At 42.4% G+C, this 21459-nt stretch overlaps 1 protein-coding gene and 1 pseudogene across 2 annotated transcripts in view; both read right to left on the reverse strand.

The window, feature by feature from the left end:
• Positions 1-2917, reverse strand: part of LOC146839520 (uncharacterized) — a 62105-nt pseudogene extending 59188 nt beyond the window's left edge. Inside the window, exon 1 of the transcript XR_014981098.1 lies at positions 2704-2917. The product of XR_014981098.1 is annotated as an uncharacterized LOC146839520 (transcript). The remainder of the gene's footprint in view (positions 1-2703) is intronic.
• A 4782-nt stretch (positions 2918-7699) lies between these two features.
• On the reverse strand, positions 7700-14569 carry LOC146839521 (uncharacterized; the record flags this gene model as incomplete). Its single annotated transcript, XM_085651572.1, has 1 exon — positions 7700-14569. A coding segment is annotated over one exon (744 nt), but the record flags the coding sequence as incomplete, so codon positions are not given.
• Positions 14570-21459: the final 6890 nt, after the last annotated feature.

A 21459-nucleotide genomic window follows, 5' to 3' on the forward strand; every position in this document is an offset into this window, starting at 1 on the left:
GCTTGATCAGTATTTTTAGTGGGGCCACAACCCTGCCACTTGGAATGCAGGTGTCAATTCCACCCCCTCTTAACCATCAGAGGAAGGCCCCTCAGAGTGAGAGGTCTACAGTATATCTTGAGCCCTTAGTTTATGGCTGTCTTATCAGAAATGCACAGATGTAGCTATCCCCCCAGCAGCCAGCTGTGAACTGGAGACAGGTGGATAGGCATACAGAGCCATGAGTACAGACATTCCCACTCTCCCAAAGTGATATTTCCACCCTCATAATGTCGAATTCACTCGAACCACCGGAGCAGGTTCGCCATTACGAACTCATCGATATCAAACACTATACTGACACTCTTCTGCATGCAGGAAATCCAGCTCAATAGCCTTTCCACAGATCCCTCGGGGCAATCCAATACGAGGAACAGGCCCTACTGTACCAAACATACTACTATGTGCCATTCATTACCAGTGTATGTAGCAAACACACGCACATGCCCTACCCTTTGCAGACAACGCACCCTGTCCCCAGGGGGTACTCAGATATAGCAAGAGACATGCAGAACCTTGGAACGCGTATTATTAAATGCCAAGCCTAGTAACAGTAACCTGCGCACACAGGCCCCGTCATGGCAAATCTGTGGCACATTTAAAGAACTATCTCTGTGGGTGGCACAACCAGTTCTGCAGGCCCACGGATGAGGTGTTGAGTTACATGCCCTAGGTCTATGTCTTACCTCTAGACAATGGACTAACAGCAAACTCAATTTAGCCAATCATGTATACACTTTCACCAGTATGTATATGACAAGCATAGCACTTTGGCACTGAATGGCAGTGTAAAATGCGATCAATGTCCGTAGGCTATTACATAGATCAGAGGAAAACCAGGAGGGACAAAAGCAAACAAAAAAAAAAGTGAAAGCACGCTAGAAAGGGCCACCTCAACATAATTTATTAGGATTGGTATGTATGATATAAAGGTAACAAAGATCTGTGCAGTATGCGCATAAACACATTTATAAAGGAGGACGGTCGGAACCTGGGACCTCTTAACTATCTCACTAGAGATGAGATTGGTAACCCGGAAATACATTGATCCCTCCCTTTGGTCCATTTACACTGTTCTGTGATTGGGAACCCATATCCAAAGCTATAAAGTTGGTTCAAGTATTGGTACCACTAAACAGCACATTACACCTATAACGCATGAAGACTCACATTCACGTCAAACTTAAATCACATTTTTAGCTCCTAAAATATGATTCAACTATTGGCAATTTATAAATAATGTTCATTAGAATTTTTTTCCAGGCCATCTTTTAGAACTCTCTAACCCTCCCGTACAAATTTCTTTCTTTCACATTTTGGCCGATATCTATTAATTACTTTTACTCCACCCTTTGTGTTTTTTCTCTCTGTATCCCTCTTATTTCTCTTCTCTGGCCTCTTCTTGCTTTTTCTGCTCGCTCATCTTGTTCTCCCCTTCCAGCTGAAGTGACAACTAGAGCAGAATGACTTCAAGAGTCTCTTGGAATCCTTCATGCAGGCTTCATATCCTAGCACAATCCTCACCAACACACCGTTGATGAGAGAGTGAAGCAACCCCTTGTAGCATTGTCATACAAGCAGCCCTGGGTGCTTGTGCCTAATTCTTCCAAACTATGGGGAAGAGCTAGAACTTACCATGTGACATGTGACATGTGATGTCTGCCGTGTGCCGAGAAGTACCTGACTATTCTGCACAGAGCAGACCCTCTTACAGCAAGTGATCATAACGATTTCGGTACAGAGAGGAGAGGCCAAGAAGAGTGACTAACAGCCCCGCCAACATCTGCATAAACCAACCTATGCCGCTGGAAACTATTGCATTGACTGAGGTTTTACCTAGACTGAGATATGAAAACAGGGGCAAAGGGGCAGCAGGGGCGCCTTGACGTTCAGCTACCTGGTGGACATGCTTCTGGTACAGGTGGGCAAGTCAACAAACTAACAGCGAGAGCCGAGCAAAGAGTGTGCACAGATTTCTCATAGAGCGCTAGGATGCAGTGCAATTTGAACACATTTTTCACAGTGTAATAATAATAATAATAATAATCCACATTTGTAAAGCGCAAACAATCACCCGTAAGGATCTCTAGGCGCTGTCGGGAAGATTAAGCAAGCTATTGCCCAGAGTCACATGAGAGAGTGCAGCGGTGGCAGATTAGCCCAGCACATGGTGCTGGGCTAATCTGCCACCGGCGCCGGGGATCGAACCGTGATCCCCAGATTCCGGAGTCAGTCGCCCTGGCCGCTGCGCCACATCTCTTCCTGTGCAGTGGCACAAATTCCTCAGTACAGTAAGATGCATTATAGTGACACAGATTCCTTATAGTGCTGTAAAGTGCAGCGTACACAGATTCCTCATAGTGCAGTAAGATGCAGTGCACAGATTTCTCACAGTGCAGTAAGATGCAGTGCAGCATGCACAGATTACTCATAGTGCAGTGAAATGCAGTGCAGTGTGAACATATCTCTCACAGTGCATTACGATGCAGTGCAGTGCACATATCCTCTCTTTAAAACAAATGATGACCACAAACACCCCCAGTCCCGGACGGAAAGGCCCCCAGAGGTCCATGGATAGAAGAGCCCGGCTCCTGTAGGAGATTTCCTCCAGGATTATTCAGTCTATTGCTACAAACACAGCACAAGGTGCTGACAATCTCCTACCTGAGCAGAAACCCATGTAGACATTTCCAGGCTCTCGCCTCCTCCTATGGCTGGGGTGGGGAAGGTGCAGATTTGGGGTCTGGGGTAGGAGGGGGGTCTATGACGGTCTGAAGATGAAGATCACTGCACAGAGAGACAGGGCGTCCTTCCTCCTCTGCAGCAGGCTGGGCACAGAGGGAGAGGCAGGAAAGATGTCAACATCTGCTGCTTCTACTGTCTCTGCCACCGCTGACCTGGGACAGGAAACCCTTCTCCGTTTCCTACAATGTGCTCAGTGGATTCATCCCAGCAAGCGAGGCGCGCCCTCTGCTGGCCACTTAAAGAACCATCACATCCACTCTTCAGGAGTGAATATACACAAACAAGCATTTTGTGGCAGGAAATGTCTGGGTTTTTAGATGTCTCAGAAAGTATTTACAGTTACAGTTACACTTCACATGAACATCTTCAAAACACTTATGCAGAGGACTAAAGAGTATTTATTAAATTAAATATATGAGAATATGTGTTTAGTGGTGCAATTAAACTGGAAAGCTAATTAATTTTTCATTTTATTTTTTTTAACGCTTTATTTATCAGGTTTTTCAGATGCACATCATGGTACATAGCAAAGCAAATAGAGAAAAATACCATGCAATTGTATACACAAGACCAAATATAGTGTGGCATTAAGTTATATGTCAAAGCGAAAATTTAAAGAACAGATTTTTTCTAATCTTCCTGTGTTTTTGGGTTATTTGTTATCATAGCTGCCAAGGTTTCAGATTGCTATGAGTGACATTTCAATGACAATGAGTGACACTTTCTGGCAAGCATAATTAAGCGAAGAATAAGCGGAAAGCATATAAATATCAGAAATAACACCCATCTGAGCAACAAGAAACTAAAATGTTGAGTGCTGCAAAGCACCAGAAATAGAAGGACACTAACCTAGTGCCCTTGTAAAGTCAGAGGCACAACACTACTGTTAACTGCTGCAACTATTTAAAATATCTAAAACACTCCTAAAACAATTCATAAGCAATAGCTGTGTCACCTATGGTTTCTTTGAAAATACAAAGAGCCCCTATTCAACAAAGTTAATAATAAACTATCTGAATGACATTGGTTATTGAGGGGAGTAGTAGAACTCACTAGTACAGTACACAACATTCTTATTGAGTCAGAACAGCAGAAGATTAATCAGATATTTTTTGTATAAAATCAAGTCCAATTTATTCAAAAGTCAGCAATGATTTAAAAAAATTTCATATAAAAAATACAGGCAGATTATATTAAAGTACATCCATACAAGAAAACAGAAAAGTTGACGCTGTGTTTCGGTGGATGAAGGATCGTTCACCTTCTTCAGGACAGTTTTCTAAACAACAGAAAGTGTTACATTATTGTGCTTGTTCTCACATGTTGCTGACTCTGTACATTTATACATTTTATTACAATAAAACCAAAACGTTTTTATTTTTATTTAAGCCTCCCCTATCACCACTAGTCATTTCTATTTAGTATCAAATGATAGCTTTTAGGCGCTATTTTAATAACTGGGTATACATACCTAAAACAATTTTGAATGCAGCAAGTATTTCAATTCGCTAGTCTTGTCAAAGAAGCTGATCGCTTTCAAATTCGGGGATTTATCAATGTCCCGCTTATAAAGACCTTAGGGTTAGGAGAAACAACTCTATAAGAGATCAACGGTAGCTCCAAAACCAGAAGCAAAGCCAGTGTTCCATTGTACAAGTTAGTACCTGAGAGCGACCCAGCATTCATCCGTCTTCATGTACACTTGTGCCATATCTGTTATTTGCTTTTAAAAAACTATCTATACATAGCTACCAAGGTTACAGATTGCTATGTGTGACATTTTCATATTTTCAGTGTAATTATGAGTGACATTTCAACAACTATGAGTGACACTATCTCCGTCACCACTGACCAGAGTCACCCAACGTCACCGCCGCACCCAAAGACACTTCTGATGCAGATAGATAAAAAATGAGCATTTGGACGTGGCATTTCTTGAGACCAGTTGTCAGAAGCCCCGTAGCTTGTCCCATTTCTCCTCAGTGAATTGTTTGCTCTATGTTTCCTCCCATGTTCTACATTTGAATCACCTGGTATAACTCGGTCACAGCCTTACACCCAGTGACAAACCTACAGGTGGGCTTACTGGTGGGCTTTTAGTAGGGTATTTGTGACACATTAAATAAAGGCATTTTTTGCTTAAAAAATCATGAGTATCCCACCAGAATCAGGTCTGTCGATATGTATGTTTCTGTTCATTGGTCAGCGCATTCTCCCATGTCATCCTCCGTTAATTTCCACCTTCTCTGAAGCATGCCAAGGTACTTGTGTGTCCTTCCACTGTTTGGGTTGTGGGATCTACTTTTCCCTGCTCCCTTGATGTCTGCTTACAAACACTTTTAGCCTCACAGGGATACTCTGTGTGAATGTATTTCGTTACCAGAGGCTTTTTTTCTCTTTTTAATACTTAATTTAATAGTTTTCTTTTAATGATATTCACGTATATATTTTAAACTTATCTTGTAACTATGCCCTTAGCAGATGCACATCCAGACCGCATACTTTAAATACTTTTCTCAACCTGCTTTGTTTATTTCTTCATTTCAATCGCACGTACACTTTAAACTCTCCCTGTGACTGTATGTCACTGACAGATGCACATCCTGGACGCATACATTTATTTCAACCATTTACAACCAATTTCCATATTATATATTATTACAAACTTGAATTGCAACAGATTTTTACTTTTAAATATATATACTTATCATGCTACATATTACCCCAACACCCATACTACCAACCTGCCGTAAGAAAATTAACAGGTATGACGCAGCCAGTGCTTGCCACGTCAGAGCGCTTTTTTCCTAAGTGTACTATTTGATTTTGTTTTTCGTGAAATCGGTTGATGTTTGCACACTTTCGAGACAACAGTGTTGCGTAATAAAAGTGGTTTTCATAAACTGATATATGGTTTCTTTGGCTGCTATACGATAACTTACGGTTGTTTGACGGACTCAATATATTTTCAAAAGCTCACAAAGTATTGAAACCTGTTCTTTCTCAATCTTTTCCTTTCATTATTTTAACTGACCTTACTGCTGCAAAGAACCTGAAATATAAGTGAGGGCACTCGTGAGAGGCGCCTGCGCAGAGCGGGCCTGAGCCAGCTTCATGAAACTGAACAGAACTCAACTTGTTGTGCAGACAGTCCGTGACTGCAGAGCTCGGAGCTGTGTCACTTTCACAATTACTTTAAGGGCTTCCAGCTGTGAAGTTACTTTGTGCAGCTGCTGCATAGAGGGAAATGCAGAGCAGCCTCTCAGCTAAACGAACAGTTTCAGGCTGAATGAAGACGTGCGCTTGGCGTCTTGTGCTGCAGGAGACAGTACGAGCTACAAAGCAGGTTGAAGATGCGGTCCCTCCTCCTGCCCCTGCAGACAACAGGTCTCCTGGGATTTCTAGTCCCTTTACCATGCAGCTGCAGTGGTTTGGCGTCCTGCGCTGCAGGACATAGTCAAGCGCTATATAGCGTGTAGAAGATGCGGTCCCTCCTCCTGCCCCTGCAGACAACAGGTCTCCTGGGAATTGTAGTCCCTTTACCAGGCAGCTGCAGTGGTGTGGCGTCCAGCGCTGCATTTGAGAGTCCGGCTCTATGTAGCGTGTAGAAGATGTTGCCCCTCCTCCTCCAACAGCAGGCAAACAGTTCTCCTGGGACTAATAGTGCCTTTAGCAGGCAGTCTGTTGACAGTGCGCGTGGCTCTTTGTTGATAATTAATGCTTGCCACAGTGGGGTGCTCTCCAGACCAGGCCGAACAGGGCTCTTCGGCTGGTCAGTCATAGCTTCGATCCTGTGCATTCCTGTCTCCTCTGATTCCGTACTCTTGCATGGACACGTACTGACTGGGTTGTTACTGCTTTGGCCTTTTACCACAGGAGAGCAGAGCCACAGAAAGCACAGTCCCTAGAGACTGCCTGTCCCAAGGGGCGATAGCCAGGCTAGGGTGTAAATCACAGGAAATACATGCCTATAAGAAACCCTTTGCTTCGGGGGCGCTCCCACCACTGGTCCAAGGGTTAATTTACATTTGCTATCAGTCCACTCTCTCAAACTCAGATGCCTTTTTCAGCACCTTTAGTACTACAGCTGCCTCCAGGCCTCCTTCCGTTCATACTGGTTCTCTCTCTTCCTACAATGTAGGGTACAGACTTGGTGTACATAATAACCTACCAAGAGTCTTTTCAGACCCTGAAAGCCTCAATGTTATTAAAGACAGCATTACTCCTCCACTAACGTGACTTATAGTCATAATGCTGTCCTTGTTGATCAGAAATAAAGACTTGATGATAATTCCATGTTCGTCGGAAGACTGAGGACGTTATCCTGACAATAAATGCGTACGTTAAATAAAGGTATACTTATCTACACTAATCATAGGCTGAGACATAATGCAATATTTAATGATACACAATATACGTTTGAGACTCTTACATTGATTCAGCACAAGTATTGTCAATTAAATTAACCTATAAGAAACAGGGATAGGATTTCTCTTTTAGCAGTTTTCATTATTTCTCTAGAAGTTAGGAGTAGGAATTCATTTTTAAGATTCAAAGACCTCTTTTTTCAATGAGATAAATTAACAAAATGAAACTGTTCCGTTTATTATAATTGTATCGCTACTCTAAAGAGGTAGTGGATATTTAGGGATTGAGCAAACTATATTATTGTTTAAATCAATTGCTTTATGGAGAAATATTAAATATGAATGGCTATATATTTAACAGAGATAAATCCTGTGACATAACCTTTAGTGTCATATTGTACTAAGAAAATAATTAAATTAAATGTGCACAGGTTTAAACGAATATCAATTAAGTGATCAATATAATCGTGTGGAAATTTATTGTGAATTTATACTATATATTTGCGATGTCATTCTCATTTACAATTGTTTTGATATCTTGAATGGTTTTCATGTTCTCTTTTTTGAGTGATAATTGACGTTTTAATTATAAAATGTTTTGTTTGTGTATGTATTATGGTCTTGAAGATACGGTCTCATGTGAAGCAAGGTGAAACATATGATAACTGTTTGTCTATCTGTCTTTTTTGGATAGAAAATATTGTTTATGATAACCCAATAATCATGCAAACAATATTTTCGTGTTGCATAAACTAGGGCTCTGGCCAAGCTCAACAGGCTTTGGCTTTCCCACCCACGGGTGCCTGGACTAAGTTCAGCGCTCCATCGCTTAAACAGAATTCCAAGTTATTGTACCCCCCCACACAACCCACTGGGCATACGTGCCGTGTGGTGTCCGTGCTTTCTGGGTTACTAACAGTTCTGTGAAGGGGTCCGGGATGCAGTGGTAATTCAAGCCCAATTTTGTTCTTTAGCACAGCACTCACAAGTATTATACTAAGAAAAGACACTATATATGTTTAAAAGTGTTTATTTCAACTGTCTAATCCTGTTGCTTAGTACTTGATTAATAACCACACAGAATATATTTAGAACAGCACTCATGTATGTTACTAGCAGCAAGAATAATGTGAACATTTGTAACAAGAGTGGGATGTTCCTAGGAGCTTAGCAACTGGAAGACTACTTCTATGTGCTACACTTTGAGAGTTTGGAGTAGCTAACTTGCCTCTAAAGTTTCTTGGGACTCGGTACACTGCATACCTGTTCACATTGGAGAAGCTGTGACTATCAGACTTAAGTCGAGAAAGAGTGTTTCCTTGAAAGAAAAACACACATCAGCTGGGCTTAGCTCTGCTCCTCTCTGATTGGCTCTCAGCATAGGAACGGATGCTGCAGCCGTCTGGCAAGAGCTCTTGCGATAAACTGGGGCGAAGACCTCCCTAATTCAGTGGTCAATTCTTGAAATACATTTAGTGTCAAGCACTGACTTTTACTCTAAATTGGGTGGACTTCCCATTAATCCGACACATAACTGCTATGAACCAGCATGATGAATATATGTCAAACGAGACTACATGTATATTTTTCACATTCACTGTCAGACCTTGAAAGGTAGATACCATGGAGCTGGTAGCAGACTTGTGTCGCCTTGTGTGGTAGCAAAGTTATTGTTTGTATAAATTGAAACATTCATGAGTTCTCAGAAAGATAATGACATGCTGCATATCGGCCAAACACAGACAGGATAACGTGTTGTGAGTTTACAACAGTTGTGCGTCTAGTTATCTATTTGGGAAAATAATATTGTCTGTGATAACCATATAATCATGTAAACAATGTTTAGGTAATTTATGTATTTGTATTTTTGTGATTGAAGATTGTTCTAATGAAATATATGTGCTTCTAGAATGCTATCTATTAAATTATCTCTATGAATTTGACCTTACATTGTGGAGCATGTAAATAAAACAAAATGTACTCCCCCAAAATACTTTAGAACCTCTTTTAAGGCTCTAACAGTAGATGTAATACTGTTTGAAACAAGACGGTAGGGTTATGCTGGCTGGGTTGGTTGAAGTACATGCAGGTCACTGGCTCTCCCAGTCTGTTTCTTTCATTTCCGAAAATAGCATGTTTTCTAAGTGAAATGTTAAAGACACAATACATTAGATGGGCGGTTCTTCACCTTTTCAATTCTGAAGCCCCCCACTGAATCATTACTGCACTCCAATCATTATTGGAAGCCGGGGACCCTTTGCCTAAGCTATTTTTTTGACTGGGATCTCAAAACAATACTCAAAAATATAGACACAGGAATACATGCAACAGGTTCTCAAATATTGAAATCTTTTGTTTAATTCACAATCAAATATTGAAAAAGGTTCACAATTTTCAGTTTTGCTTCTTCATTCAAACATACTTTATTAATTTGTATTTATAAATTTTACTATTATTTAATTTTGTTAAAACTTTTGCAGACCCCCTGAGTAGGCCGCGCAGACCCCCAGAGGTTAAGAACCACTGCATCAAAAGCTAATTAGGGAGGGACAATACATATAAAAGAGAGTCAAACCACTATCCACAAAATTAAAGATAGTCAACCAAGTGTATTTAGTAAAATTAGGACTTTCCATCATTGACGCTGGTAAAATCTGGATTTTCATGCAAGACTGGAGACTACCATCATGCTATTTTAAAGCTGCCTAATAACAGAAGAAGCATAAACAATTGGTTTGCAATGGAAAGTTTTGAAAGTGGAAGCCGAAACCAATCAGCAGCTCTCAGAATGTTCTGTTATTGCAAACGTATAGGAAGCCATGGAACTCCTAGAGGAATGACCCCATGAAACAGCTTCTATCGATTCTAGATTATTTCATGGACCACGTAACCCATCTGGAAAGAGTGGCAGAGGATACAAGACAGTGAAGTTTCCTAAAGTAAATAACTTTTTGAGGATCAAGCGTTCTGAGACCGATGTTCAAGCTTCCTATTCTTTAAGACATCTAGCTACACAGAGATTTGGTCGCTCAGGAAAGGCAGGATAATCCACTGCTGTTAAAAAGGTTTTGCACAGCTGGAAATTGAGAACAGAATTCCATGAGAACACTGCCTAGCCGAAGCATCAATAGGATTGCTGTCTGAAAAGCAAAAGCATGGTCAATTTGGTGATAGACCTATCAGAGAGATCGGGATTCTCAGGCCAGGCATTTAACACAATAAAGTCTATGTCACCATATCATAACATTTGCTATTTCGGCAAAGGAGGTCTACTTTTTCAATAGTCAAATTACTGGATGCTTCCCCACAGTGTCGATGTAAGTGTGTTCACCATTCTGTAAAACTTAGCTGAAGACGCTAGGTAGCTTAAGATATTTGCCACAATAGTGACAGAGCCACAGCGTTTAATTGAGTGTGTCAGTTTGACTGAATTGTATCTTGTCATTGTGATTTGTAACATTTTAATAACAACACATTATTAGTGAATCCTCATACCCTTCTTTCTGCAGCTCCTGTGTGTCATAATGATGGCGACAAACAGATAGAATTCAAGGCAGAAGGTGGATACTACAACGCCACAGTTGGAAGCAAACTGATAGGATCCCAGGTAGATGGTGGATACTATGACGTCGCAGTCGGAAGCAAAGAGATAGGATCCCAGGTAGAGAGTGGACACTATGACGCCACAGTCAGCAGCAAAGAGATAGGATCCCAGGTAGCGAGTGGACACTATGACGCCGCACTCGGCAGCAAAGAGATAAGATTTTTCCTCTTTTTGAACGCGTGATTTTTGAGCTTTTACTGGGGGTGCGCCTTGTAAGCTGGGACTCACCCACAGTGAACTCATGATAAAATGGACTGCATGTGGATTTCAATGGTATCCGCCTTGTGAGATAAGGCCGATGCGCTGTAGCCATGGTAAGGGGCACCGGACTGGTTACATGTGGACATGTGTGCACACGTCAGTGTGATTACTGTTTCACTGTAGGAACACTCCATTATTCTCCTATGGAGACAGAGATCACATGGAGTAGTTACAATTCCCTGGGAATAAGTGGGGAGTGCCGTCGCACTCCCCCGAGGCCCCGCCCGGCTGGCTGCGGAGTCCGTGTCTGCCCGCAGGAGTGGGCAGACCAAACTGACAGGCCGGCTCCCACAGCAGCATGCAAGGGTGCAGGCCAGTTGGGAAGCCAGCGGGAGCAGCGGGGGTGGCCACCCGAGCTGCTCTCCAGCTTACCTGGATGCGGGGTGCCAGTGTGGGACTGGGCCCCGAGAAAGTGGAAACGCGGCGTGAGGCCATCAGAGTCAGTGCGGCTCTCCCCGGAGCAGCGGGAGAGCTGCTGCTCAGATATGCAAGCGATGGGGTGGAAAGCGCCCCATATAGCCTTGCAGGGCCTGGGAAGGCCTGAAGTGAAAACCTGCCAGTTTTCAGAGTGTGGTGGCCCCAGGAAGATAGGGTCACCACTATTTGTTAGCAAAGGTGCAGGGGGAGCTACAGGAGCAACGCAGACTTCCCCAGCACAAAAGTAGAACATCCCCACCCTCAGTCTCTGGGGCACTTGAAGGAAAGAGCCCCTCAAGGGTTATTCCTGTTTAATCAAGCCTACCAAATGCTGGAACTTTTGTTCTGCAGCTGAGACCTGATGCTTAGGACAGCACAGAGCTGTGAAAGGCTGAACATGGATTGTCTTTGTGAAGACATCCCCTAGAGGTGTAAAGGTGCAATTGCACAAGTGGTGCATTTACATAATATTGTTTCCTTTGGGGATGGGAAGTCACATGCAATATGCAAAATGATAAGTAAATCAGAAATATGTTGCTAGGCATTCTTGTCATGGTGCCTGGTTGTAATTTCTTAATCAAGTGATTATGAATAGATGCCTTTTAGGGGCTGTGATTGACTTGCATTGATCATGTTACAAAATATGATAAGTATCTGTCATTCCAAGTGATGCTTAGGCATGTATTCTTGCTAATGCGTTAGTTGAACAACCAGACTGTCGGCCACTGTGATTTAAATATGTATACTGTATGGTCAGTATGAGATGCTCTCAGTCAGAGTTATGTGTCACCATGACAGATGTTCCCATTATAAGTGCTTGTTGAAATAATGGGTGGGCCACCACTCCAGGTTATGATCAACCAGATGCATTTGGGGGCTGATGATGTTCACACATGTTAGTGGTGGTACTAGATCCCCCCCGCGGGAGGGGTGGGAGTGTTTACGCAAAGTCAAGAAGTATTTCCAACAACTTATGTATATTTGTAAATTGATGCATAGTATTGAGTAGTGTGTGTGTAATAAATGTACTCTTCCTTTTTATAAAGAAAAGTACAGACTGGACAATCAATTATTGAGTGTTATTTCTGCATACATGTAAATGGCGATTACTAGCACACAACAACTCCCTTGAGTAAGCCTTAGACTGCTCTGCAACACTACCCTCTGAGAGTCAAGTGCTACATTGGGGTGTTTGGTTCCCAGTGAAGGAAAAATGTAAACCCATTATTTGTGCAGGCCTCACAACTAATGCCTTGTTTTACAACAAGGAGTAAAACAAAAAAGTCTGTTGGGCACACATGGGAAACATGGCAGCCGCTCAGCAAACTTTAGGTGCTTTTAGAGGAGCTCCTGTTGCTCCTCTGAAGACACAGGGATAGCCGGGTTGGAGGAGATAGCTAAATATGGTGGACTGTAGTCCAACGGGGTATTGGAAGTCGTTACGCCTGCTCCTCTGACAGACCGTGGGCACCTGTCAAACTATGAAGGAAAGGGACAGTCTTCAAATGTAACTCAAAATAGAAAAATCACTAAAGAAAGACGGGCTGGATTCAGGGTGTGGTGGACTGGAAAATCTATCAAAAATGCAACTAAGCATTATACCAGCCAAACCAATGGTCCACCCACCAGCCCTGTTTAGAGTTGGACGGATTGTCAGCCTTTCATCGGAAATCCCATTGGGTATGTAGATGGAAAACTTCTTCCGAAGGAGAAATATCTCTCGAAGAAAACCCATCAGACATTATTAGATAAAGCAGTGCTATATAAGAACCTCAAAAATGAAAATAAAAAAGTCAATTTTGTATTTGAAAAATTCATGTTTAAATCCCTGAGTCCTTATCACGCATAAAATTGACTAGTCCTCTTTGATGACATATAATAACCCTGGGGATACAGACTAGCTTTCCAGTCCTCTCTTTAATAATTGAATAAATCCCTTGTATGGCAGACTGCTTTCAAGTACTCAACATTCTGTGGTACTTGTATGGATTATTAACAAGAAAAGTGCCAGGATACAGACATATTTTTAGCACCTCTCACTCTGAGAGACGGCACACTGGCGAGAATTGTTCCCTCTAATGCCACCTGCGGCAGACTCCTGCTGAAAGCAGTCTTGCTATTGAGACTAGGCCCCTCTAATGCCACCAGCGGCAGACTCCTGCTGAAAGCAGTCATGCTATCGAGCTTTGACCCCTCTATTGCCAAATGAACTAATTCCTTCCCACAACTACTTCCAAATCTACTGCAATTGTATGGTTTCTCCCCTGTATGCGTTTGCTGATGTCGTCATAGAATTGATAATCGACTGAAGCTCTTCAAGCATTCAGTGCACTTGAATGGCTTTTCCCCTAAGTGTGTTCACGGATGATTTCTTAATGTTGAAGGGTCACATTCACAGCAGTGGTAGGGTTTTCACCGGTGTGTGTGTATGCTGATGTCTTTGAAGAGCTGCTAATCGTCTAAAGCTATTCACACATTTAGTGCACTTGAATACCTTTTCCCCGAATTGTGTTCGCTGATGATTTTTTAATGTTGAACGGTCACTAAAACTACTTCCACATTCAATACAATTATATGGGTTTTCCCCAATATGTCTTTGTAGGTTTTCTAACCAACTAAAGCTCTTCACACATTCACTGCACTTGAATGTTTTTTCCCCTGTGTGTGTTCGCTGATGATTCCTTAATGTTGAGGAACAACTAAAACTACTTCCACATTCAGTGCAACCATATGGTTTTTCCCCAGTGTGTGTTCGCTGGTGGCTCCGGAGGGTTGATAACTGGCTGAATTTCTTCACACATACATTGCAATTGTATTGTTTTTCCCCAGTGTGTGTTGGATTATGGTTTTGTAGGTCTGATGACCCACTAAAGCTCTTTACACATTCACTGCACTTGAATGGTTTTTCCCCTCTGTGTGTTTGTTTATGTAATTGGAGGTCTAAAAACCGACTGAATTTCTTCACACATTCACTGCAATGGTATGGTTTTTCCCCTGTGTGTGTTCGCTGATGTCTTTGGAGTTGTGATAACCGACTGAAGCTCTTCACACATTCACTGCAATGGTACAGTTTTTCCCTTGTGTGTGGTCGCTGATGATCTTTTAGGAGTGCTAAGTGATAAAGTTCTTCATACGTTCATTGCAATTGCTCGTTGCTTCTCCTGTGTGTGTTTGCTGGTCGTTCTTTAGTAGTGATGACAAACTAAAGCTCTTGCTGCATGTGTTTGATTCTTCTTTCTTGGTTAGTGTCGCTGGGTCGGGCTTATATTTGTCTGCATCCCATGACTGCGTTTCCTGAAGAGCAAACATGATTGATAAACCAATTGTGTTATTCTCACATTCCCTGTATGTGTGTGGTATTTTGGATGCTTGATTTCAGATTTCACGACGAAATACAAGACTCACCAACAACATATATTATAATTGTGGAAAGTAAAGCTTCTTAGTAGGTGGTTATGTCTTTAGATTGCACAATGGTTTGCATGTTTACGGGAAAAGATTAGTCTTCATTCTGGTTGATGCAAATTGGGACAGTCTGTTGTAGATCAAACTCTCTCTTTCTGTGACCCTGAAGTTGTCTGGCTCTGCTCCATTGTGCTTTTTTCTTGCTCCTGTGGTTTGGCCAGAAAGAGTTTATTATACACCTAGAGCACTGAATGGTGGTCTTCCATCATTACAGGAAGCAGAGCAATGCTGTATTCACCTCATACCGAACACATGATCAAAGCTAGTGTTGGATGCCTCTTTATACTAGAGGTGGTTTGTCAGTGTTGTTGCCTTAATTTTCTAGAGGTCATTCTTTATCCTGTTGCGTGGCGGTACACAGCTCAGACTCTTGCATCCACTGAATTGCTCTTCACTGCTTCTTCTAGGATCTATCAGTTTATGTTCAAGTTCCTCAGCTTTATTTTAGATTTGCACGATTACTGTCATTATTCACGATCATTTGTGCATTCAAGGCTGGTTTCCTATTGGATGTAAAGAGATTTAAAATCACTAAATGGAAATGTAGGCGAATGTGAATACACAATATTTAATTAGTTGTAAAATACATCTCTTCTTTACAATTTTTGAAAGTTACCAAGAGATATTTCACCATACACAGATATTTAGCTAAATCTTCCATTGAGCATGTCACTCTTAATTACTTCAGAAAAGGAGGGATTTTCCAGTGTTCACAGAGTAACTTAGTACAGAAAGAGCACTCACAGAGCGCCCTCTTGCTAGAGGTACAGGTTTACGAAGATGCACATGGCGAAGATTTCCTTTAAACAAGAAGGGATTCTGGAAAAAGAGATGGATCAGGATGTGCTGCTGTCACTTCAGTTTCAGGAAGTGTATAACAACGGTAACCCTTTCAAGAACTATATGACAAAGAAAACTGTTCATGAAGTATATAATATAGGTAACACTTCAGGAAGTATATAACAAATGTAGCTCCATTCACACTCTTCTTGACAATACTTTCTGGTTCACACTGGAGCAGCTGAAGTTCCAACTCCTGTCTTTACTTTTCTGTTTGTTAAGTTACCTTTGCCACTTGCCTAGGGTTGGTTCAAGCGTTTGTTGGAAGATTGCAGTATTTATTATAGAGATTCCATCACAGCCAGTAATATACCTGTGATATCTCTGCTGCCAATACGTGTCTGCTTTTTGTCTTTTTCCACCATACCATGGTATCTGACAATGTTTTGCGTTTGGTGCCAGCATGCTTTTCTGTCGGTGGTCTGATAGTCAAACAGACATGGTTGGCAGTACAAGGATCACAAGCGTCATCAGAGAAGCTCGCCCGGGGCATACAAATGGAGGAAATGCACAGGTAGATACTTATGAGGTACAAACAGAGGAAGCAAACATGTAGGTACACATTCCTTTATTTGGGTCTGTTTCAGGCCTTTACTGGGCTGGGTATCAGTGTGCACTGTCTCTTATTTCCGCTGCTTATAAAGGCACTTGCTGCATGGGTATTACCACTTTGACCCTTTACAAGAGGAGAGCAGAGCCTTAGAATGCACAACACCTGGAGACCTCCTGCCTTGAGGGGAAGGTAGGGGTCCAGGTGTCAGACAATATCAGCAAGGGACATAAAAGGATCCTAAGAAACACAGCACCAGAGAGACGAAATCGTCAGCCCAGATGGAGAAGAGCCGGGTCTTCCACTCTTTCTGGATCAGTAAGTGATATTGAATCTCTCTAAGGTTAGGAGGCATAGAATTCCATTGTGTCAGAACTAAGACATGGAAGGAGTAACCTCTTGTTCTGGCTCTGCTATGATGAGGGATGTGGGCCAGGTTTAGATTGGCGGAGCGTAGTAGTCTGGAGGGCATGTAAAATTGCATCTAGGCAGTGGAATTATGTGGATAGTAATTATGTGGTTGTGAGTGTACTGGAATTATGCGGAGTGGGATTGTGTCACGAAGTGTAATTATGTGATATGGCTGGGTTGTGGAGTGGTATGTAGTGTAGTTTAATTATGTGGTGTGCTGTTGAATTTTGTGGCATGATGTGGAATTCTGTGGTGTGGATTGGATTTATGTGGTGGCTTACGTATTTGTAATTAATGGTGGCCCTGTCTGCCTATTTTCAGTAGACCACCACTTCTTGCTGGTGCAGAAAAACTCACCTTAATAAAAAATTATTTATTGTATGTGCTATAGCAAGACAGTTCAAAAAGAAAGAAGGGAAAAATGCAATTTTAGAGAGCGAGATCTTTTGGGAAAAAGAAATGGGATCAGAAACCGTAATTGGCACACTTATCTTCTAAACACCACGAAGATGTGTGGAGCAGGCGAAAGCTATAAATAAGTGCCACAATGCTTAGAAAGATTTTTAGTGCACGTTTACTTTTACTGGTGCAGTCTCAATGTACCAAAACGATGAAAAAAAAGACAACCCAAAGGAGGACACATGTATAAATAATTTATAGACTGTGTAAAAAAATGTCCTGAAAACAATATACAATATCTTACGTTTTGAAGTTATCCAAGGGGGGCTGGTAAAGGAGGACTTGTGTCACAGCCGGAATCCACAAGTTAGCATGAGGGGATACTTAATCACCGATTTAGTAGGTCAAACTGCATATCTAAAGAGACTTCAAACTAAAAAATCTTTGTACTGCAATTTAGCACAAATTAAAAGGTGACAGGTGAACAAGGAATGCGATGTTTTAAATAGGTAGCTTAGAAAGTGAATTCTTAAAAATGTATAGGCGGGCAAAAGGTCAAACCATAGATATATATAACCTACTGGCGGTCGCCAGTAGGTAGTTATAGTTAGGACCTAGTTACCATAGGAAAATCGCAACATTCTATTACCAATAACTTTGGCGCCGATTGACAAATCTTCGCAGAATTTTCAAAACTTATGGCCCGCTCCGGTCCGCTCCTATCGTGAAAGTTTAGGGGTGATTCGGCAAGCGGGGGTCGAGAAAAAAGGGGGTCCCAAAACGTGTTTTCCCCATGCAATTTTCCATAGGAATCTTTAGACACGGCTACAGCCCGAACTGCTGAACGGAATTACACCAAATTTGGCAAAAAGGTAGCCCTGGGTTCAGAAAGATCCCTTTTTGTTAAATGGTGTAAATCTGTTCAGTAGTTCATGAGAAATTAGAAAAAGAAAAAGTTTCAATATCTTGGCGGAGCCTATCGACACATCTCATCGTGAGATCTGATTGGCTGTCAGCACTTAATCCTGGAATTGCTGGCAGCCATCTTGGGACCAATATACATGATAGCACCCCATTGAAATGCATATTAGTGAATCGAAGATTTTGAGGGTTACCAAAAGGAGAACTATAAAGGGTGATAACAGACTTTAGTTACATTAGAATTCATGTGTTGATGGTACCATACTAATTTCAGAAATTGTGGTGTGTTCTAAGGTGATTTTACCCTGTGAAAAAACTTCTGCTGGGATATCATGAATCATGTTTGAGAGAAAACTATTTTCACATGCTTGTCCCATAGAGTTTTGGAAGGTGTTCCAGAAGCTAAAATGAGAGCATATTTTCTGTAAATTCACATTATCTTTCTCAGTCATGTGAGAATGAAGTCTGTCATTCTCAGTAGATCATGTACATCCAACAAGGGCAGAGACTGTCAGTTGATTCCTTTGTGTTCTACTGCAGCTTCCCAGAGTGTTCTAAAGAACACCTAGCACGCTAACAGCCTTACTTATAACAAAAGTATGGCACACCTGAAGCCATCTTCATTGGAATGAACTGGTAACACTTAAAACATTTAATTTAAAAAGGAACAAAATGATGGGGTTCATTTTGTCATACAAATTATGGTTAGTGCTGCAGAAAGAAAATGTAGGGCATGTTTTAAGTGAGATCTCAAATCCTCTTCTATTTCATTAGAAAATTCTGACATGCAGACTGAAACAATCACTTTCAATACCAGCAGTAGACTTCCAGTTAACTCCCTGGTGAGCAGTAGCTTTACTACAGTGATCTAATGAACAACTAGAGTGCTATCATTCTGAACGTATGGCAAATGTGTGACACATCTGAATGCCTTCTTGATGGAATCAAAGTAAAAAACTGAAAGCATTTCCTACTGAGGAGACTGCAATAAATGAGGAAATTAGGAAACTTCATAACAAATAAGTCTCCCAAGATGGCCACCAGAGAACAAAGAGCCCAAATGTAGCATAAATATCACCCAGATGTAGCCCACATATAGCCCAATGACAGAAGTGTGCAAAACACTTTTTATTTTTAGTTTTTCTGCAGTTTTTATATAGTGCAGACTGGTCAGGTATTGGAGCGTTACATCTTACTTGGACCCCTTATTGCGTATTTTGCACAAAGTACATGAGATTGATCTTGCGAAACATTGAACTTTACGATTCTATTAACCTGAAGTTGCTCTGAACCGGGCTTTGTAACACCCGTTTTTACCCACTGGTTTTAATTAATGCTCACTGTATTGTATTAGGAAAGAGGATTTACTGTTTTTATGTACACTTGTATGATCTATGTTTCTAAATCAGATCGAATAAAGATTAATGAATTCTATGGCAGGACGGAGGCGAGGATTATGCATATCTTTCCTCACTTTATTTGCATAGCAGCTCAAAGAAAACGTAACACAACAATCATTAAAGAAAAGACTACACAACCCATGAACCATTAGGGGGGTAGTCTCCAAGGCAACTATAGTCCAATCATATCACAGTCCATCGTATATAATATCGTGACGTTCCTTCCGCTTCCTCCTTCTTCACTGCTCGTCAGTTAAGTGCATTCCTTACATTCTTGGCTTAATCTGACGTTGTTGCTGTTTGTATAGCGGTTTCTTGTGCACGTTATTAGCATTATTGCCTTGGTATTGTTTCATATTCCCTGAGCAGCAGGCCCTTGCCCGAGAGCACTCTCCCCCTCGCAGTTTCTCCTGCTGTGCACTCAGCGCGCGGTGAGATCCTGTCAGACGCGTCTGGTCCGAGCGAGGGAGCTCCGTCGAGAGCTCCCGCTGGTCTTTACGCGCGATTGGGAATCCGGTCACCACTTTAGTGTTCGATTGATTCCCGACCAACCCTCGCCTAATTTTGACACCGCTACGCTGAGATTTCCCCACACGGCCACGTTAGTGACCAGCGCCACCTGGTGGTGGTAATTGGTATTGTGCCTCAGTCTATTCTTATAACAGCTTCGGGCAAAGCTCAGCTGTTGGAGCACCGGCAAGGGGTCTGCCTTAAGGATTTTAAGGGCATTTGTTCTGTGCTCACACCCTCTGCTATAATGTCTTCTCCAGAAGACCATTTTTACTCCTCCTACCAGGAAGTGGAGGAGGAATGGCCCCCCAACTTCTCCCTCCAGCAGTGGACCAAGCCCTCTCTCTGGCTATTTCTAGGGCGCTGGCTCCTCTTAGGGATTAGGATGCTAAGCTGGCAAAAAGCATCCCTGGGGTGTTCAGTGACCCAGATCTGGTGGTGGCGGGTCCCAGTAGCTCCCAGATGGGGAATAAAAGGGCCGTTAAGCCTAACGCGGGGCACTTGGAAGGATTTGATAAACTTACTGAGACCTTCCTCAAGAGTGCGCGAACACTAAAACATGCACCCTGCCAGGAGGCAGAGGCACCCGGAGAAAATTGCGACGCTGTCACCACTATTGTAGACCCCGATGGCGGGTTCCCCTTAGAGGGAGAGGGTGTATCGGAGGACGATTTCTCCTCCGATGAGGATAAGGACTCGGGGCGTCCCTGGCATCCAGAGTTCCACTCCTCTCAGTCCCGGGTTGGGGACGGGGTCCACTCAGAAATGTTCGAGCCTATCCAAATTGACCATCCTAGGTCGGCGGAGTGGACCCCTGACGCGATAGTGGCAGAGTATGTGGTGGGGAAAATCCATCAACCCCTTGAAAGGGAGCTCAGGAATAGGATGAGGGGAGAATGCCCCAGGCCCTCACTGAAGGGGAAGGTGGCACACACGCCTGAAATTGATGAGAAACTATGTACCTTTTTCTCCAAGTATATGAGGGATCCCAAGAAAGGAATTGATAGGTCTTGGACGTGGTAGGGCCCTTGACCCAAATTATTCAATTGGCAGAGCGTTCAAAAGAGTCAGGATCCCCTTTGTCCACGGATATTGTGGCTGGGTGGGCGCACTACCCTAAACCCTAAAACACTACCCCCTCCACTACCTAAACACCACTGCACTACCCTAAACCCTAAATCTACCCCCAGCACAACCCCCTACACTACACAAAAACCACTGCACGACCCTAAACCCTAAAACACGACTCCCTACACTACACAAACACCACTGCACTACCCTAAACCCTAAAACACTAGAACCCAGCACGACACCCTACAGTACACGAACACGACTGCACTACTCTAAACCCTAAAACACTACCCCTACACTACACAAACTCCACTGCACTACCCTAAACCCTAAAACACTACCCCCGCCACTACCCCCTACACTACCCAAACACCACTGCACTACCATAAACCCTAAAACACTACCCCGGCACTACCCCCTACACTACCCAAACACCACTGCACTACCATAAACCCTAAA

Source organism: Triturus cristatus, chromosome 4_1 (assembly GCF_964204655.1).
Source record: "Triturus cristatus chromosome 4_1, aTriCri1.1, whole genome shotgun sequence".
Lineage (NCBI taxonomy): Eukaryota > Metazoa > Chordata > Amphibia > Caudata > Salamandridae > Triturus > Triturus cristatus.